The sequence below is a fragment of the Mustela erminea genome, chromosome 16 (genome assembly GCF_009829155.1).
Source record: "Mustela erminea isolate mMusErm1 chromosome 16, mMusErm1.Pri, whole genome shotgun sequence".
NCBI classification, from domain to species: domain Eukaryota; kingdom Metazoa; phylum Chordata; class Mammalia; order Carnivora; family Mustelidae; genus Mustela; species Mustela erminea.
Genome location: NC_045629.1, coordinates 21,382,155 through 21,402,822, shown reverse-complemented (window position 1 = coordinate 21,402,822; position 20,668 = coordinate 21,382,155). Strand labels below are relative to the sequence as shown.

General features: G+C 35.0%; 1 protein-coding gene across 1 annotated transcript in view; it reads right to left on the bottom strand.

Moving 5' to 3' along the window:
• The window catches only part of C16H8orf34 (chromosome 16 C8orf34 homolog), a 386,725-nt gene that overhangs the window by 245,499 nt on the left and 120,558 nt on the right, over window positions 1-20,668 (bottom strand). The window contains exon 6 of the mRNA XM_032316157.1: window positions 1,495-1,667. Within this exon, the coding sequence (XP_032172048.1) occupies window positions 1,495-1,667 (173 nt within the window). The remainder of the gene's footprint in view (window positions 1-1,494; window positions 1,668-20,668) is intronic.

Below are 20,668 nucleotides of genomic sequence, written 5' to 3'. Positions count from 1 at the left end.
AATACTTGAGAGAGATCTTCATAGATTGAGTTTTCTGGGAAAGGGATTTGACTTACACTGAAGGAAATATTCCCCTTTATTGGGTATTCAGGAGGGAATCAGAGATCACTGAAGCCAGGAAGAAAATAGAAGCACTAACATTTGCAATAAATAGCTCCGATTATTATTATGACTAAATGAAAGCAAAATGAAAGTTGACATTTCTCTACTTTACATTAAAGATCTGGCAATGACTTAAGATAAAGGTCTAGTGGGTTTCATAAGTCTGGTATTAAAAATAAAATTACCCTCATTGACAGGTGAAATTGATCTGGCATTTCACAAAAGAAGGTAAATGGATTTTTTAAAATGGTTTTCTTCTCCTTACACAGGACACTTCAACTATTTAAATAATTTAAAAGTTATTTCTCAATGGAAATAGAATCAATTTTCTATATGCCTGAAGCACATTAATGAGTATTCTGAATTTCCTTCCTTCTAGCCAAGTGATAAGTCAAAGTAAAAAGAAAAAAAACCCTGAAAGCTATTACATTGTAGAAAATACAATTTTCTCTTTGAGAAAGAATAGTTACTGGTTGCTGCTAAATTTAATGTAGGAAATACAAAGTTACTCTGGCTATGCTATGCATAGGAAAAACTTTTCTGTGGTGATCAGCTAATAGCACCCAACAAAAGTTGTGGTGCTCTCACATTCAGTTCACAAGCATTTAAATCTATTTTCTCAGGCTTGTGTAAGCCATGCTTCCATATGCTTTTTTATTCCAACTTCTTGTGGAAGTTTTCATTTTGGGATTTTACTTACTGCAATTGGTATTACAAAACAAGAAAAAGGTTGTCCTGAATATACTTTTTTCTAATAAATATGATCTGGACATTTCAAAACTGCTTCACTTCTATCAACATCTCCTACCACTGTTTTGAGCGTCATAAGACTGAGTAAGTGAAATATGGGCTTTCAAATTCACAAATAATAATTAAATATAGAATATGAAAAGAATAATGTTCAATCATAGTTACCAACTCTAAATGTAAACGATTCTAAACCAAGGTTCTCTCATATTCTCCATTAATTCTGCTTCATTTGGTCTATAATACATTTAATAGTTTTCTTCTTGTTGATCAGCTGCATCTCTCTGGTAAAGGAGAGGCCCTTCATCTCCAATTCTTAATAGTCAGCCACTCCCTGCCCAGCATTATAGTGGGTCTTGAATGACAGCCTATGTCTTTGAAATTATTTCTCTATTTGGTTTTAGTAGCAAAGAGATGGTGATTTTCTTAGATAAAAAGAAAAAATTAAGACCAAAATCTAAAAGCAAATCTGCAAAATTTTAATTTTAAAACAGAGAAATTAATTTCCAACTTATGTGGAACCCAACATAATTTCCTATATAAAATTGTTAAGTTATTTCATCAAAATCACATCCTTGGATTTATTTTCCCATTCGCTTTTAACAATCAACAATACTCAGAATCTAAGAAGGCATTTCATCTCACCTTCCTGCAGGGCTACAGCTATTATCTTCATTTTCCCATTGTTCATTTTTACTTCTTGGAACTGGGGGCTGGAGCATTTCAGCAGCCAGTGGGTCAGCATCATTCTCTTCTCGACCAATCCATTCTCCAATCACACGGGGTCTCAGAAGAGAAGAATTAAATGCCACTGTTTCCTAAGAAGAAGAAAAGAATGTACTTGACTCAGATGACTTATTCTTATTAATGGGACAACAGGGCAATTATTTTGTCCAGAGTTTTGACTGCCTCTGCAAATCAAAATTTTCCGTTTTTTCTTTCTGAATTGACTCAAAATGTGAGGTCTCTCCATTTCTGTTAGGTGACTTACTCTATGTAATTTGTGCTGACTCCTGAAGGTCACTGTGACAAAGGATCCAGGAGTGAAATCTTAGATTTGGATTTGGAAGGCTGCGTGTGTATTCTCAGGAAGGAGAAGCTAAGACTAGCATTCGTGACAGAAGGAAAAGTGTGTGGTAAGGCTCTAACACTGAAAGAGCTCAGAGTTGCTGGGAAATGGTAAATCGTTTCTTAGGAGGAAATTGATGTGAGGTCAGAGAATAAAGTCAAGAAACGATGATGGAAGGATGGATTGCCTCTGACTGTGGAGCAGTCTGAACCTGTAGGGATCCAGTAGAGATTGGAAGCAGGGCAATATCAATGACAGGCATGGTGTGATAATTCAAAAAATGTTAAAGTGACCTCTTTTCATATGATGTGGGTCTTAAAATGATACTTAAACTACTTAAATCATTTAATAATTTGAAAGGTACTAGAATACTGAATTGTGTAATTGCTAGAGATATCTCAGTAAGTGGGAAAAAAGGTTAAAAGCAATGTTTACTCTATGATCTTAGTTTTGTTTTAAAAATTCATAGGGGAGGTGGCTGGGTGGCTCAGTGGGTTAGAGCCTCTGCCTTCAACTCAGGTCGTGATCCCAGGGTCCTGGAATCAAGCCCCACCTCAGGCTCTCTGCTCAGCGGGGAACCTGCTTCCCCTCCCCTCCTCTCTTTCTGCCTGCCTCTCTGCCTACTTGTGATCTCTCTCAAATAAATAAATAAAATATTTTTTAATTAAAAAAAATAAAAATTCATATGGGTGTATATCAATATTTTGTGCTGGTGTCAGCCTCTCAATAACCAATGTTGTGGTTCTCATGACTGCAAGATGCCCTTCAGCAAGAGCCATCAGGAGACTTTGAAAAATTAAAAGTTTATTGTTTAGGGGTACCAGGGTGGCTCAGTTCCTTAAGCAACTGCCTTGGGCTCAAGTCATGATCCCAGAGTCCCAGGATCGAGTCCTGCATTGGGCTCCCAGCTCCACAGGGAGTCTGTTTCTCCCTCTGATATTCTCCACTCTCATGCTCTTTATCACTCTCTCTCTCCCAAATAAATAAATAAAATCCTCTAAAAAAAAGTTTATTGTTTATAAGACCTGTAAAGTATACAGCACACCTGGGGGTCACACAGTGAAATCATAGGTAGAGAGTGAAAGAGAGAGCACTAGCAATCACAATGCTGGGGTTCTGCTTTTATTGGAGTTGAGGGTGGAAGCCTAGGGTTTAGTGGGCTCACTCTTTAAAATTTAAAAAATAAGTCAATTTAAAAAATGGTCAGTTTAAAAAATAAGATTGGGAATTAAAACCTTGGGGAGAGAAAAAACAAGTGGCCCAAATCGTCAGTAATTAAAATCAAACAACATCTCTAAAACAAAAAAGCTTCAGCCAGGGGAGGTGGCTGGGACCTTTACCTAGTCTACTGTGGCTAACAGTATGTTTATTGGAAATAGCCATCTTTGAAGTAGACACTTTGACAATCAAGGCTTAAGTGGGGCACTTGGATTACAAAAAGTAAAAAGAAAAACCAATTGTTAGAGTTTAACTACAATCCACCATTCATACACTAATTACTCATTTATTAATTTTCTCATATTTATTAAGACCCACTGTGTGGCAGATACTGCTTTATTTTTTGGGAAAAACAACAGTAAAACCATAATTTGGTGGTTTTATCTGAACAGAGACTATAGGTAGTTTTAGTTTCTTCTTTTTGTGTTTCAATGTCTCTGTAAACTTATGATAAATATATACTTGTCTTATAATAAGAAAAAATGCATTTTAAAAATAACCTGATGTGAGAAACATAGGCTTGACTTAAATTATGTTTCCTTATAGTTTTTAGTATTACGAGAGTTCTGAATAATTTCTTAAAAATTCAGACCTGGTCTTCTGAGTCTTTACAATTCTCCAAAATATTATATAAATACAACACAATGCATATATGGCATAACGATAAGTACAATATAATATTGATTAGTATACAAATATAATACCAAAGGCAACATGTGAAATATGATTAGGATATATTTGATAAATTTATCCAAGTGATAACAAGGAATAGAAAATAGTTGGATATCTTAATACTGACTTTCTAGCCCACATGAAAATGTACCAGATACATTTTGGTAATCAGTGCTTGTATAATAGCAAATAATCTGAATTCTTTCTGTATTTATGTCCCCATAGTCAGGAAATCAAAGCACTATAATGATTTTCTGCTGTGAAATCATGCAATCAAATTATTGTCTTGAAATTACTAGAAAGACACATTCACCTATCACAATTTAATATCATTTGAAGTATAACAATTAAAATTAACAGCAATAGTGTTAGATTTTTAACCTGTATTTGTTTTTAAAATCAAACTGAAATAAAGGCACATTTTAAAATTAAAAAAAATTATAAACATATTTATAGCCTCAGGATTAATTTTGGCCTGTATCTGAAGTGTTACTTATTTTGTGAATTTCACTTTCTCCAAATGTAAAACACTGATGATGGGAATTATAAACCTACTGTATCAAATGAGTTCATAGGCAGCACAGTTAAACCAAAGAATTCTGTACATTTGCTAGATACAATTATTTAAGGATGTGGACTATATCAAAGCCACTTCTACAAGTGTGATATATCTGGGGCGAAAATGGTAAACAGAAGTGCAAGATCGGACAAACCATAAGTGACTCTTAATCTCACAAAACAAACTGAAGTTTGCTGGGGGGAGGGGGATTGGGAGAAGGGGGTGAGGTTATGGACATTGGGGAGGGTATGTGCTATAGTGAGTGCTGTGAAGTGTGTAAACCTGGCGATTCACAGACCTGTACCCCTGGGGATAAAAATATATGTTTATAAAAAATAAAAATTTAAAAATCCTACTTTATTAAAGTATTAGAATTAACAGTTGACACATTTAAGCATTTAAATAATGGAAATACAAAGGAAAATCTTATTTGTAAGCATCAATTTAAAGATAAATATGTTATCTATTTTATACTTTCACATAGATATATAATTAAATGTTAAAATGTAAATAAATTACTTACATACTTGTGTGTTAAAAAAAACCATAAACCTTTCTCTAAAAAAAAAAAAAAGAAGTGCAAGAATGGGCAAGTTGGGTAAAAATAAATCCTTGGTTGTCGATATGGGCAAGGTAACAGAACAGAGACTTGATGGGACAAATTTTCAACCTCTGAAGTTTTATTTTATAGATATTTTATAGAATATTTTAAATATTCTAAAATATTTAAATATTTTAAAAATTTAAAATATTTTAAAATATTTAAAATATTTAAATATTTTATAGAATATTTTTAAAGTTGGATTATTAGTTCAATTTATTAATCTCATTTATGTAAAAAAAGCAGAATTTGGCTTGGAGATTTGTCCTATTGTAGAGTCAACAGATAAGAATGAGGACAAAGAGACTGACCACTATAACAACAGGAAGGAGCGGGTATGGACACTGTAAATGAAAAATGCGAAATAGAATTTAGAGTTGAGTATGATCAAAAGTCGAGAGCTGAAGAGAATCAGAAATAACTCCCTTGTTGTTTACTGGGAAATTAAATAAAATGATAGATGCCACTGTTGTTGGAAAGTGGAGCACAGAGAGGATAAATCGTTTGATATGCAGCCTGTTTAACACTAGCTGGCAGCAGAAATTTCAGTGAGAAATAGCTGATGAACAAAATAATACCAAGAGCTGCAAACAGGGTTAAAGGAGTTAGGAAATGAGCATTTTACAGGTCAAAAAACGGGACCCTACTTTTTCTATTTTTCAGAATGATTAAAGCTACTTATGCCTTTTTGAAAATGTTATAGCTATAGAAATTACTGAATATAATCCAATTACTTGAAATAGATTAAAGTAGCAAATATTTCCTTGGATATATTGCTTATATTTGATTAAGCCAAGTAAACATAAATTTTTATGAAAGGATTTCAATGAAGAAAGCAGTTCTTAACACTATATACAATGCATCACAAATGTCAGTACATAGTAAAAGAAATTTTAAAATGCCCATGAAAAGCAAGGAAAATATTTCTTGAAAATATTCTAAGTACATGGTAAACAAATAATTTAAAGTGTCTATGCTAAACATGTAAATCCTAATTATTTTTTTAAAAATATATAAACACATATTCCTTTGCCCTCTTAAGGCTAGAGTCTCTAGAGGTTGAGATTCTTAAGCAAATATGCTTAAATTTAATAAGAATAGCATTTCTGGTCAAAAATTCAACCAAAGATCCCAGATTAGCTTAGTATTTTTGATCAGCAGAATGCTATCCTATTAAAAGCAGTTAAAGTAAACAGGCCTACTCTCTCCAAGCAGCCTACTCCTACTCTCCTACTGGTTAACTCACAGTGAATTCAACTGCTCTGACCACCTTATCACATTTGATTATATTCTGCCTTTTTTTTTTTTTAAACTCCACTATAAGTAACATACAGTGTTATATTAGTTCCAGGTGTATAATATAGTGATTCAACAATTCTACATATTACTCAGTGCTTATCATAAGTACACTTTAACCCCCTTCAACTATTTTGCCCATCCCTTCCACTCTTCTGGTGGCCACCAATTTGTTTTCTATATTTAAGTCTATTTTTTTCTTTTTTGGTTTGTTTCTTAAATTCTACATGAGTGAGAACAAATGGTACTTGTCTTTCTCTGACTGACTTATTTCGCCTGGCATCATATTCCCTAGATCCACCCATGTTTTTGCAAATGGCAAGATTTTGTTATTTTTTATGCCTAATATTACATTGTATATATGTATATATACACTACATCTTATCTATCCATTCCTCTATTGATGGACCCTTGCATTGCTTTCATATTTTTGCTATTAAAAATAATGTTACAGTAAACATAGGGATGCATATATCTTTTCAAATTAGTGTTTTCATATTCTTTGGATAAACACCCAGTAGTGGAATTACTAGGTCATATGGTAATTCTATTTTGAATCTTTTGAAGAACCTTCATACTGTTATCCACAGTGGTGGTACCAGTTTGCATTCTCAGCAACAGTACACGAGTGTTCCTTTTTTTCCACATCTGCACCTCTTGTTGTCTCTTGCATTTTTAATTTCAGCCATTCTGACAGGCATGAGGTGATATCATTGTGGTTTTCACTTACATTTCCTTGATGATGAGTGATGCTGAGCAATTTTTCATGTTTATTTTGGCCATATGATATCGTCGTCTTCTTCCTTTTTTTTAAGATTTTATTTATTTAAGAGAGAGACAGTGAGAGAGAGCATGAGAGGGGAGAAGGTCAGAGGGAGAAACAGACTCCCTGTGGAGCTGGGCGCCCAATGCAGGACTGACCTGGGACTCCGGCATCATGACCTGAGCTGAAGGCAGTTGCCTAACCAACTGAGCCAACCAGGCGTGCATGATCTGATGTTGTTTTTAAAGAAATGTTTGCTCCCATCTTTGGCTAATTTTTAACTGGATTATCTGTTTTTTTGGTGTTGGGTTGCGTAAGTATTTATATATTTTAGATACTAATCCCTTACCCAATTACATCATTTACAAATATCTTCTATTCAGTAGGCTCTCTTCTAGTTTTGATGACTGTTTCTTTGCGTGCAGAAGCTTTTTTATTTTGATGTAGGCAGGTAGTTTATTTTTGCTTTTGTTTCCCTTCCCTCAGGAGACATATCTAGAAAAATGTTCCTACAGACAATGTCAGAGACATTACCGCCTATGCTGTGTTCTAGGATTTCTGTGATTTCAGGTCTCACTTTTAGGTCCTTAATACATTTGAGTTTATTTTTGTGTGTAGTATAACAAAGTGCTCCAGTTTCATTCTTTTGCAAGTTGCTGCTGTCCAGTTTTCCCAAGGCCATTTTTTTAAAAAGGATTTATTTATTTGACAGATAGAAAGAAAGAGAGCACAAGCAGGGGCAGTGGCAGAGGGTGAGGGGAGAAAAAGGTTCTTTACTGAGCAGGGAGCCTGACTTGGGGCTCCCTGGACCCTGGGATCATGACCCAAGCTGAACATGGATGCTTAACTCACTGAGCCACCCAGGTGTCCCCCAACACCATTTTTTAAAAGGATTTTTTCTCATTTAACATTCTTGTCTCCTTCATCAAAGATCTATTGACCATATAGTAGTAGTAGGCTTATTTCTGGGCTCTCTATGCTGTTCTATTGATCTATGTGCCATTACTATACTGTTGTGATTATTAGAGCATTGTAGTATATCTTGAAATTGGAGACTGTAATACCTCCAGTTTTGTTAATCTTTTTCAAGACTGCTTTGGCTATTTGGATTCTTTTGTAGAACCATGAAAATTTTAGGATTATGTTATAGTTCTATGAAAAATGCCTTTTATATTTTGATAGGGACTGCATTAAATCTATAGATTACTTTAGGTAGTATGAACATTTTAACAGTACTTGTTCTTGCAATCCATGAGCATAGATTATCTTTCCATTTGTTTGTGTCATCTTCAGTTACTTTCATCAGTGTTTTATAGTTTACAGAGTACAGTTCTTTCTCCTCCTTGGTTAAGCTTATTCCTAGGTCTGGAATGACTCCCAGTCGCTCCCCTGCTCTGGAGAAGTTCCCTAAATGTCTCTGCCCTCCACCACAAGGTCTGAGATTAGCAAGTAAATCTCAGGTATTTTCCAAACTGTTACTGCTTATATACTGTATCTCAGTAGGGCTGTTTGTCTCTTAGAGTGGGACTCAGTTTTTTATCACACTCTGTCTCTCCCAGAATCAAGCCCACTGATTTTTTTAAGTTCCACATGTTGAGTTCCACTGACTCTAAGAACTCCTAAGTCAAGCCCCTCTGGTTTCCAAAGCCAAATGTTATGAGCATTATCTTCCCAGTGCAGGTCCCCCATGCCCATGGTGCCTAGTATGGGCTCTGCTCCTTCCTCCTCCCCATGCCTATGTTGTCTCTCCCCACCATAGACAGTCTTAGGGGTTAACTCATTTCCACCCCTGTCTCCACCCTTCCCACCACTTTGAATGTGGTCTCTTCTCTAAGTCCAACTGTGAAGAGTCCGTTTTTCAGTTCTTGGGTTGTTTCTGCATTATTTACAGTGATGTGGGTGTTATCTATGTGTATCTGTGGGATGAGCTATGCCTAGGATCCTCCTACTCTGACATCTTCCCGAGAGGTCTTTCTCTTCTTAATAAGTCAAGATGTTTATGGAAACCTGAGATCACATCTTAAATGCCTGTTTCCTCCATAATAGCTAGCATAATTATGATTTCACAAATAAGCATAAAACTTGTGTAAATGAATTAAGAATAATTCCTATAATGAAAACCAATGCAAATATAGTAAGTTATGAAGTATCTTTATGTCTAACTAAAAATCATATTAATGATTCATGGACAACACTGATTAATACATTTTTAAGGCATATCAGAAGAAAATCTACAAGATGTGATCTATTTAAAATCATTAAATATCTCTTACAAACTCTTAAGCTTTAGAGTAAATTATTTTAATCCTACCAGTTAAAAAACAGAAAATTATGGAAATTAAATATCTAATACAAAATTTCATTAAATGTTTAATTTAATAATAATTGTTAAAGTAATCCACACACTGAAGTTGCATTAGAGTTTAAAGAAATTAATGTAAGCAGATAGTTAAAAGGTTTTTTCCTACTGCCCCCCCTTCTACTTCTATTTTTTTTTCCAGCTTTGAGATATAATTAACATACATGATGTAAGTTTATACTATACCATAATGATTTGACATATATATATATAATGCAAAATGATTAATAAGGTTAGTTAACATACTCATCACTTCACATGATCACCATTTTGTGTGTGTGTGTGTGTGTGTGTGTGTGTGGTGAGAACTTTTAAGATCCACTTTCTTAGCAACCTTCAAGTATACAATATAGTGTTGTAAACCTTATTCACCACACTATGCATTAGATTGTTCATCTCATAATTGGAAGACCACATTTGATCACTTGCACCCATTTCCTCCACATTCTCACCTCTGGCAAACACCACTCTACTCTTTCTTACTACAGGATAGGTTTGTTTAGATTTCACAAGTTAGTGAGATCAGACAATATTTGTCTTTCTCTGGCTTATTTCACTTAGCATAATGCCCTCAAGTTTCATCTATATTGTCACAATGGCAGGATTTCCTTCCTTTTATGGCTGAATAATATTTTACTATATTATATATATGATTATATGTATGTAAATAATCACTTTCTCTTTATTCATCTATCAACAGGCACTTAGATTGTTTTCATGTTTTGGCTATTGTAAATAATGCTGCAGTAAACATGGAAGTTCAGATATTCCTTTGAGAAAGTGATTTCATTTCCTTTAGATATATACTCAGAAGTGGGATTGTTGAATCAGTTTTATGTTTTTTAAGCACCCACATACTGCTTTCCAAAGTAGCTAAATGTATTTACATTACCACCAAGAGTATACAAGGGTCTCCTTTTCTCCACATTCTTGCCAACACTTGCTATCTCCTGTCTTTTTGATAAGAGACATTGAATCAGGCTGGAGTGATACTTCCTTATGGTTTTGATTTGCATTTCCCTGACAATTAATGATGTTGAGCACCTTTTCATGTACTTGACCCTTTATCTATCTTCTTTGGAAAAATGTCTGTTCAGGTCTTGTGCCCAATTTTGAAAAGCCATATTTTTTTTTCTAGTATTGAGCTATCTAAATTTCTTATGTATTTTGGATACTAAACCCTTATCAGATATATGATTTACAAATATTATCCCCCATTCTACAGGTTACCTTTCCAGTTTGATTTTTTTTTTTTTTTCTTTTCTGTGCAGAAGCTTTTTAGTTTGATGCAGTCCCACTTGTTCTTTGTGCTTTTGGTGTCAAAAAACTTTTTTATTAAAGATTTTTTTTATTTGACAGAGAGAGACACAGTGATAGAGGAAATACAAGCAAGGGGAGTGGGAGGAGAAGCAGGCTTTCTGCGGACCAAGGAGCCCAAGGACTCTGGGATCATGACCTGAGCCGAAGGCAGATGCTTAACAACTGAGCCACCCAAAAACTCTAAAGAAATTTTTTTTAAACCACTGTCAATACCAATGTGTATGAGATTTTTCTTCTAGGAGTTTCATAATTTGAGTCTTACATTTAAGTCTTTAAAGCATTCTGACTTGATTTTTGTACTAGTGCGAAATAAGAGTCAAAGTTCTTTTCTGTTTTTTGTAATCCTATTTTTAATTTTAATTTTGTTATGCTATAAATGCTTATAATAAGAAACAAAGTTCATAGGGTGTCTCGGTGGCTCAGTCAGTTAGCATCTGCCTTAGGCTCGGGTCATATCCAGGTCCTGGGATTGAGCCCCACATCAAGCTCTGCATTGGGTTCTGTGCTTAGTGGTGAGTCTGCTTATCCTTTTGCCCCTCCCCCTAGTTTGTGCTTGCTCTCTCTCCAAAATAAATAAATCTTTAAAGAAAAAACATCACACCACAAGAAAATAGAAAAAGAAATGTAACTGAAGTTTAGTAGAAGAAGGAAATAAGAAAGACCAGAAATAAAACAGGGACCAGAGTAAACCATAATTTAATATTGAAAGTAATGACCAATTAAAAAAAATTTCAATTGGAAATGCTTTAACAACATAAACTAAGAAAAAAGAGAGAAGACTCAAAGAAGCAAAATGAGAAAAGGAAGAGAAAACAATATAACAGACACCACAGAAATACAATTTCATTCTTTTGCAATGGATTATCTACTTTTACCAACAAATTTTATTAAAAAGACTATCCTTATTGAAAGGGGTCCTCTAAGCAAAGAGAGAGCCTACAAGTGGTAGATCAGTAAGGAACAGAGACAATATACAGTAACAGTCACCTTATAGGCAATACAATGGCACTAAATTCATATCTCTCAATAGTTACCCTGGATGTTAATGGGCTAAATGCCCCAGTCAAAAGACACAGGGTATCAGAATGGATAAAAAAAACAAAATCCATCTATATGTTGCCTCCAAGAAACTCATTTTAAGCCGGAAGACACCTCCAGATTTAAAGTGAGGGGGTGGAAAACAATATACCATGCTAATGGACATCAGAAGAAAGCAGGAGTGGCAATCCTTATATCAGATCAATTAGATATTAAGCCAAAGACTATAATAAGAGATGAGGAAGGACACTATATCATACTCAAAGGGTCTGTCCAACAAGAAGATCTAACAATTTTAAATATCTATGCCCCCAACGTGGGAGCAGCCAACTATATAAACCAATTAATAACAAAATCAAAGAAACACAAAAACAATAATACAATAATAGTAGGGGACTTTAACACTCCCCTCACTGAAATGGACAGATCATCCAAGCAAAAGATCAGCAAGGAAATAAAGGCCTTAAACGACACACTGGACCAGATGGACATCACAGATATATTCAGAACATTTCATCCCAAAACAACAGAATACACAATCTTCTCTAGTGCACATGGAACATTCTCCAGAATAGATCACATCCTCAGTCCTAAATCAGGACTCAACCGGTATCAAAAGATTGGGATCATTCCCTGCATATTTTCAGACCACAATGCTCTGAAGCTAGAACTCAACCACAAGAGGAAGTTTGGAAAGAACCCAAATACATGGAGACTAAACAGCATCCTTCTAAAGAATGAGTGGGTTAACCAGGAAATTAAAGAAGAATTGAAAAAAATCATGGAAACAAATGATAATGAAAATACAACGGTTCAAAATCTGTGGGACACAACAAAGGCAGTCCTGAGAGGAAAATATATAGCGGTACAAGCCTTTCTCAAGAAACAAGAAAGGTCTCAGGTACATAACCTAACCCTACACCTAAAGGAGCTGGAGAAAGAAAAAGAAAGAAACCCTAAGCCCAGCAGGAGAAGAGAAATCATAAAGATCAGAGCAGAAATCAATGAAATAGAAACCAAAAAAACAATAGAGCAGATCAACGAAACTAGGAGCTGGTTCTTTGAAAGAATTAATAAAATTGATAAACCCCTGGCCCGACTTATCAAAAAGAAAAGAGAAAGGACCCAAATAAATAAAATCATGAATGAAAGAGGAGAGATCACAACTAACACCAAAGAAATACAAACTATTATAAGAACATAATATGAGCAACTCTACGCCAACAAATTTGACAATCTGGAAGAAATGGATGCATTCCTAGAAACATATAAACTACCACAACTGAACCAGGAAGAAATAGAAAGCCTGAACAGACCCATAACCAGTAAGGAGATTGAAACAGTCATTAAAAATCTCCAAACAAAAGCCCAGGGCCAGACGGCTTCCCAGGGGAATTCTACCAAACATTTAAAAAAGAACTAATTCCTATTCTCCTGAAACTGTTCCAAAAAATAGAAATGGAAGGAAAACTTCCAAACTCATTTTATGAGGCCAGCATCACCTTGATCCCCAAACCAGACAAGGATCCCATCAAAAAAGAGAGCTATAGACCAATATCCTTGATGAACACAGATGCGAAAATTCACACCAAAATACTAGCCAATAGGATTCAACAGTACATTAAAAGGATTATTCACCATGACCAAGTGGGATTTATTCCAGGGCTGCAAGGTTGGTTCAACATCCGCAAATCAGTCAGTGTGATACAACACATCAATAAAAGAAAGAACAAGAACCATATGATACTCTCAATAGATGCTGAAAAAGCATATGACAAAGTACAGCATCCCTTCCTGATCAAAACTCTTCAAAGTGTAGGGATAGAGGGCACATACCTCAATATCATCAAAGCCATCTATGAGAAACCCACCGCAAATATCATTCTCAATGGAGAAAAACTGAAAGCTTTTCTGCTAAGGTCAGGAACACGGCAGGGATGTCCATTATCACCACTGCTATTCAACATAGTACTAGAAGTCCTAGCCTCAGCAATCAGCCAACAAAAGGAAATTAAAGGCATCCAAATCGGCAAAGAAGAAGTCAAATTATCACTCTTTGCAGATTATATGATACTATATGTGGAAAACCCAAAAGACTCCACTCCAAAACTGCTAAAACTTGTACAGGAATTCAGTTAAGTGTCAGGATATAAAATCAATGCACAGAAATAAGTTGCATTTCTCTACACCAACAACAAGACAGAAGAAAGAGAAATTAAGGAGTCCATCCCATTTACAACTGCACCCAAAACCATAAGATACCTAGGAATAAACCTAACCAAAGAGGCACAGAATCTATACTCAGAAAACTATAAAGTACTCATGAAAGAAATTGAGGAAGACACAAAGAAATGGAAAAATGTTCCATGCTCCTGGATTGGAAGAATAAATATTGTGAAAATGTCTATGCTACCTAAAGCAATCTACATATTTAATGCAATTCCTATCAAAGTACCATCCATCTTTTTCAAAGAAATGGAACAAATAATTTTAAAATTTATATGGAACCAGAAAAGACCTCGAATAGCCAAAGGGATATTGAAAAAGAAAGCTAAAGTTGGTGGCATCACAATTCCGGACTTTAAGCTCTATTACAAAGCTGTCATCATCAAGACAGCATGGTACTGGCACAAAAACAGACACATAGATCAATGGAACAGAATAGAGAGCCCAGAAATAGACCCTCAACTCTATGGTCAACTAATCTTTGACAAAGCAGGAAAGAATGTCCAGTGGAAAAAAGACAGCCTCTTAAATAAATGGTGTTGGGAAAATTGGACAGCCACATGCAGAAAAATGAAGTTGGACCATTTCCTTACACCACACATGAAAATAGACTCAAAATGGATGCAGGACCTCAATGTGCGAAAGGAATCCATCAAAATCCTTGAGGAGAACAGATAAAGGACTAGTGTCCAAAATCTATAAAGAACTTAGCAAACTCAACACCCAAAGAACAAATAATCCAATCAAGAAATGGGCAGAGGACACGAACAGACATTTCTGCAAAGAAGACATCCAGATGGCCAACAGACACATGAAAAAGTGCTCCATATCACTTGGCATCAGGGAAATACAAATCAAAACCACAATGAGATATCACCTCACACCAGTCAGAATGGCTAAAATCAACAAGTCAGGAAATGACAGATGCTGGCGAGGATGTGGAGAAAGGGGAACCCTCCTACACTGTTGGTGGGAATGCAAGCTGGTGCAACCACTCTGGAAAACAGCATGGAGGTTCCTCAAAATGTTGAAAATAGAACTGCCCTACGACCCAGCAATTTCACTACTGGGTATTTACCCTAAAGATACAAACATAGTGATCCAAAGGGGCACGTGCACCCGAATGTTTATAGCAGCAATGTCCACAATAGCCAAACTATGCAAAGAACCTAGATGTCCATCAACAGATGAATGGATCAAGAAGATGTGGTATATATACACAATGGAATACTATGCAGCCATCAAAAGAAATGTAATCTTGCCATTTGTGACAACATAGATGGAACTAGAGCGTATCATGCTTAGCGAAATAAGTCAAGCAGAGAAAGACAACTATCATATGATCTCCCTGATATGAGGAAGTGGTGATGCAACATGGGGGCTTAAGTGGGTAGGAGAAGAATCAATGAAACAAGATGGGATTGGGAGGGAGACAAACCATAAGTGACTCTTAATCTCACAAAACAAACTGAGGGTTGCTGCGGGGAGGGGGGTTGGGAGAAGGAGGGTGGGGTTATGGACATTGGGGAGGGTATGTGCTTTGGTGAGTGCTGTGAAGTGTGTAAACCTGGTGATTCACAGACCTGTACCCCTGGGGATAAAAATATATGTTTATAAAAAATAAAAAATTTAAAAAAAAAAAAGACTGTCAACAGGGACATTTCAACCAGAAAATTTAATGACAGTTGTTCTCTGTGGTAACTAGATGAAATAGTGTGAACAGATGATCATAAACTCCTTTGTATAGAAATATGAAAAAAAAAAAAAGACTATCCTTTCCCCACTAAGTATTCTTGGATCCCTTGTTAAACATTAATTGTCCAAGTATGTATGATTTATTTCTGGGTTCTTGATTTTGTTCTATTGGTCTGTTTCTATTTTTATACGAGTACCCTACTATTTTAATTACACTAGCTTTGTAACATAGTTTGAAATCAGGAAATAGACGCCTCCAGCTTTGTTGTTGTTCTTAAGATTGCTTTGTCTATCTGTGGTTTCATACAAATTTTAAGATTGTTTTTTCTATTTCTTGGGAAATGCCATTTGGAATTTTGGTAAGGACTGAATTGAACTACAGATGGCTTTGAGTAACAGAAACATTTTAACTATATTCATTCTTCCAGTTCATGAACATGGGCTATCTTTCCACCTATATCTGTCTTCATCAATGTCTTTCATCAAAAAAAGGATATAGATCTTTTACCTGCTGGATTAAATATATTCCTATTTCTTGTTTTTTATGCTATTATAAATGGGGTTGTTTTATTTCTTCTTAGGATAGTTCACTGTTAATATATAGAAATGCAACAGATTTTTCTATGTTGGTTTTACATACTGCAACTTTACTAAATTCATGTATTAGTTCTAACAGTTTACTGCTCGAGTCTTAAGGGTTTTCTCTGCATAAGAACATGTCATCTACAAACAGAGTCTTACTTCTTGTCCAATCTGGATGCATTAATTTCTTATTCTTTCCCAGCTGCTCTGGCTAGAACTTCTGGTACTTTGTTGAATAGGAGTAGTGAGATGGGCACTCTAGTCTTGTTCTTGATTTTAGAGAAAACCCTTTCAAACTTTCGCTGTTGAGTACAATGTTAGCGGAGGATTTTCACATATGTCTTTTATGTTGAGTTTTAGTCCCCTCTATACCCAATTTGTCAAAAGTTCTTATCATGAAAGTATGTTAAATTTTGTTGAATGTGGGTTTTTGCATTTATTGAGATGATCATGTGATTTTTAATTTTCAGTCTGTTAATGTGATGCATCATATTTATTGATTTACATATGTTGAACCATCCCTGCATCCCAGAGATAAATCTCATGTGACTGCAATCCTGCTATCTGATCCTTTTAATGTGCTGTTGAATTCAGTTTGTTAGGACTTTGTTTTGAGAATTTTTGATCTATATTCATCAGAGATATTTGTCTATAGATTTCTTTTCCGGCAGTGTCCTTACCTGGCTTTGGTATCAAGGTAATGCTGGCCTCATAAAAAAGAGTTTCAGAGTCTTCCCTCCTCTTCCAATCTTTGGAAGAGTTTGAGAAAGATTGGTGTTAGTTCCTTAAATGTTCAGTAGAATTCATCAGTGAAACCATCTGGTCCTGGGCTTTTCTTTGTTAGAAAGCCTTTGATTTCTGTTTTAATCTCCTTACTTGTTACTGGTCTGTTCAAATTTCCTATTTCTTTGGATTCCGTCTTGGTGGGTTGTATGTCTCTAGGAATTTATCCAGCTTTTCCCCTATATTATCCAGTTTGTTGGCACTAGTTGTTCATGGAAGTCTCATGATCCTTTGTACTTCTATAGCATTAGTTGTAATATCACCTCTTTCATTAATAATTTTATTTGAATCCTCTCTCTTTTTCTCTTGGTTAGCCAAACTAAAGATCTATCAGTTTTATTTATATTTTTAAAGAACAAACTCTCAATTTCAATAATCTTTCTGCTACTGTCCTATTCTTTATTTCACTTATGTCTGCTCTGTCTTTATTATTTCCTTTCTTCTGCTACCTTGGTAGTCCTTGTTCTTCCTAAGTAATCAATATAAACTGCTAAAAGCCAGGACCTCGGCAACTGGAAGTATTCAAACTATTTTGTTATAGTCTTTAATATATTTACTTAGCACAAGTTTTTCTCAAAAACTATATATCACATTCTGTGAAAACACTGAAATACATTCTGAACATTCTGACAGATCCCTAGTAGCCTAGAGCTCTTGGTTTAGTGATCACGACTTTAGTATAACATATGATGGCATTATTGGTCTTAATTGTTCAACCTCATTTTATCCAATCCCTTTAGCATGTGACTTTATAGTTTCTCTTAAAAGTGGGGCAAATTTACCCTCTACATGTGACCTGTTTTAGCCAATGGAATAGGCACATTATTGTATGCCTGATATAAGCCCAGGCCTTAAGGCACCTTACATGTTTCTACTTACTCTCTTGTATTTCTGACTTTCCCATGAGAAAGATATGCCTATGCAAGTCTCCTTGCCCCAAAATGAAGATAAGAAACACTTGTAATAGACCTGAATGACACCCAACAAGCCCACCTTATATCAGCTGACAGTAACCAACCAACCTCCAGTCACATGAGAAACTCCAGTAGACATCTGCTGACCCCATCTAATCAAGATCCAGCTTAGATCAGCTGAATTCCAGAAAAGCAGGAAAAATACATTTTACTGTTTCAAGCCTCTGAATTCTGGGTTAAAACATTACATAGCTATAGCTAACTGAAACAAACTGATCCTAGAAGTAGAGTGCTGCTTAATAAAAACCTAAAATATATGTCTTTGGCTGTGGAACGCAGAAGCAGGAGTTGGCTGTAAAAACAGTGAGGAAATTATTATAAGAGACTGGAAAAATGGAGGCCAGGGTATTGTAGTGTTAGTTGCTTGGTAAAACTATCATCTTGGTTAAGATAGAAAGTGATCTAATCAAGTTTCAAAACTGCTCAAGAAGATCTCTAAGAAAAATATCTGTAAACATTACCTACTTCCTTTTATTTACATATGATATATTTCTTCAAGAAACAGATGAGTGCAAAATATAAACTGCCAATTTGCAAGTAAAATTTAGAGGAAATATTTAAGAGTCTGGCTGAATTTCTTACATCTAGCCTTTCTCAACAGCTCAAGAGTTTTAAATTAAGATAATCCTTGTATAAGATGGGATTGGGAGGGAGACAAACCATAAGTGACTCTTAATCTCACAAAACAAACTGAGGGTTGCTGGGGGGAGGGGGGATGGGAGAAGGGGGTTGGGGTTATGGACATTGGGGAGGGTATGTGCTTTGGTGAGTGCTGTGAAGTGTGTAAACCTGGCGATTCACAGACCTGTACCCCTGGGGATAAAAAAATAAAAAATTAAAAAAAAAAAAGATAATCCTTGTATAAATATTAAATCCATGGCCCTGCCAAAAAGACAAAGCCTCAGGGTAGAGAAGAAATTAAGGATGTAAACAACATCCCAAATGCCATTAATTAAATCTAGAAAGAGAGGCATGTCCTGAAAAGAACTATGGGTGTGGTTTTGGCACAAGAAGAAGAGAGGAATCAAATACAAAGGAAACCCAAAGATTCTTTAAGACAATTGAATTGGCAAAAAGCAGCTGAAGTAAAAAGGACAGAGATGTAAATACCCCTTGGGGCTGACATTTTTCTACGAGAGAGAACCTGAAAATTTGCTCAAAGGTATCTTTTCTAAAGCCCTCTTCAGAAGTAGCCAAAAGTAACAAAAAAGAAAATCCTACAGGAAGAAGCCAGAAGCCATAGAAAATGATAGATGGAGACTCCCAGGGAACCTAGTTCCTATTCTCACAGACCAGACCTGGGGCCCGATTCAGGAACACTTCCAAAATTATGAATAGGAATACCTAATGATATGTGCCCATAAGGTCCAATAATTTCTATAAAACTCTCATATTTCCCTCTTCTAATAGGAATATTTAATGTGGTTACCTCATGTCAGTCTCATCACTTAATGGAAAGGAAGAAACAAAACTTATCAGTCATACTTCCAACTCTTAGATAAGAGTACCTAATGATATGTTCCCATAAGAAACAATAATTTCTATAAACCTCTCATTATTTCCCTTTTCTTTCTTTCTTCTTCTTTTTTTTTTCATTAGTTCCCTTTTCTATTAGGAATATTTAATGTGGTTACCTCACGTCATTCTTACCACTTATTGGAAAGGAAGAAACAAAACTATCAGTCACCTATGTTTCCCTATATAGAAAAATCAAGACAATTCAGAGGCCAATTTATAATATATGAGTTTGGCAAGTTTATGGAATTTAAGATAAAATTAGAAAAATAATTTTCATTCCTACATTCCAGCAAGTTTTAAAATGGTAATTTATAAAACAGATTCCATTTACAATAATAGCCAAAAGTACAAGTTATCTAGGAATCAATTTAATAAAACCTGCATGATTTTATTAAATATAACTATATGACTTTGTCATGTAATATGATAATATTTAATCAAATGGAAATATGCCATGTTTACAATACAATGACTCAGAAATGTAACAATGTCAATTCTCTCATATCAATCTAAAATACAATATAACTTCAAACCAAATGGAATAACAGAAATGGCAAATAGGTCAATAGAAGAAAAAGGGCCCAGAAATAATACAACTAACAGAAGCATGCATACTGATGGACAAATGATGAATTTTTCAATAGACAGTTATAAGAAATATATTATCCATATGGGTAAAATATGTTCCAACTTCTTACCATATTAAAAAATAATTTCAAGTGAATGAAAGACCTAAATGTGAAAAACAGACCTTTTAAGAGAAAATAAAAAAAACAATTATTTTCATGACATCAAGTAGGAAAGGATTTCTTAAAACAATATTATAAATTAATGTTTAGGATGTCTGTTAATAGAAAGCACTATTTTAAAAGTGATGACAAGCCTCAAACTTAGAGAACATATTTGAGAAACATATAGCCAATAAGAGTTGACATCCAGAATATAGAATAAACTCACAAATCTAAAGGAAAAAAATGGGCAATAAAAATGGGCAAAAGAGACAAGCAGGCATTCAATCTTATTGAAAATTATAAAATCATTAATTGAGTCTACAGGAAACCATTTTTCATTAAAATGTTTGATGACAGCTAGTGTGAGCAAGGATCAGGAGCAAAAAGTATTATTACAAACTGTTGGTGGAAGTGT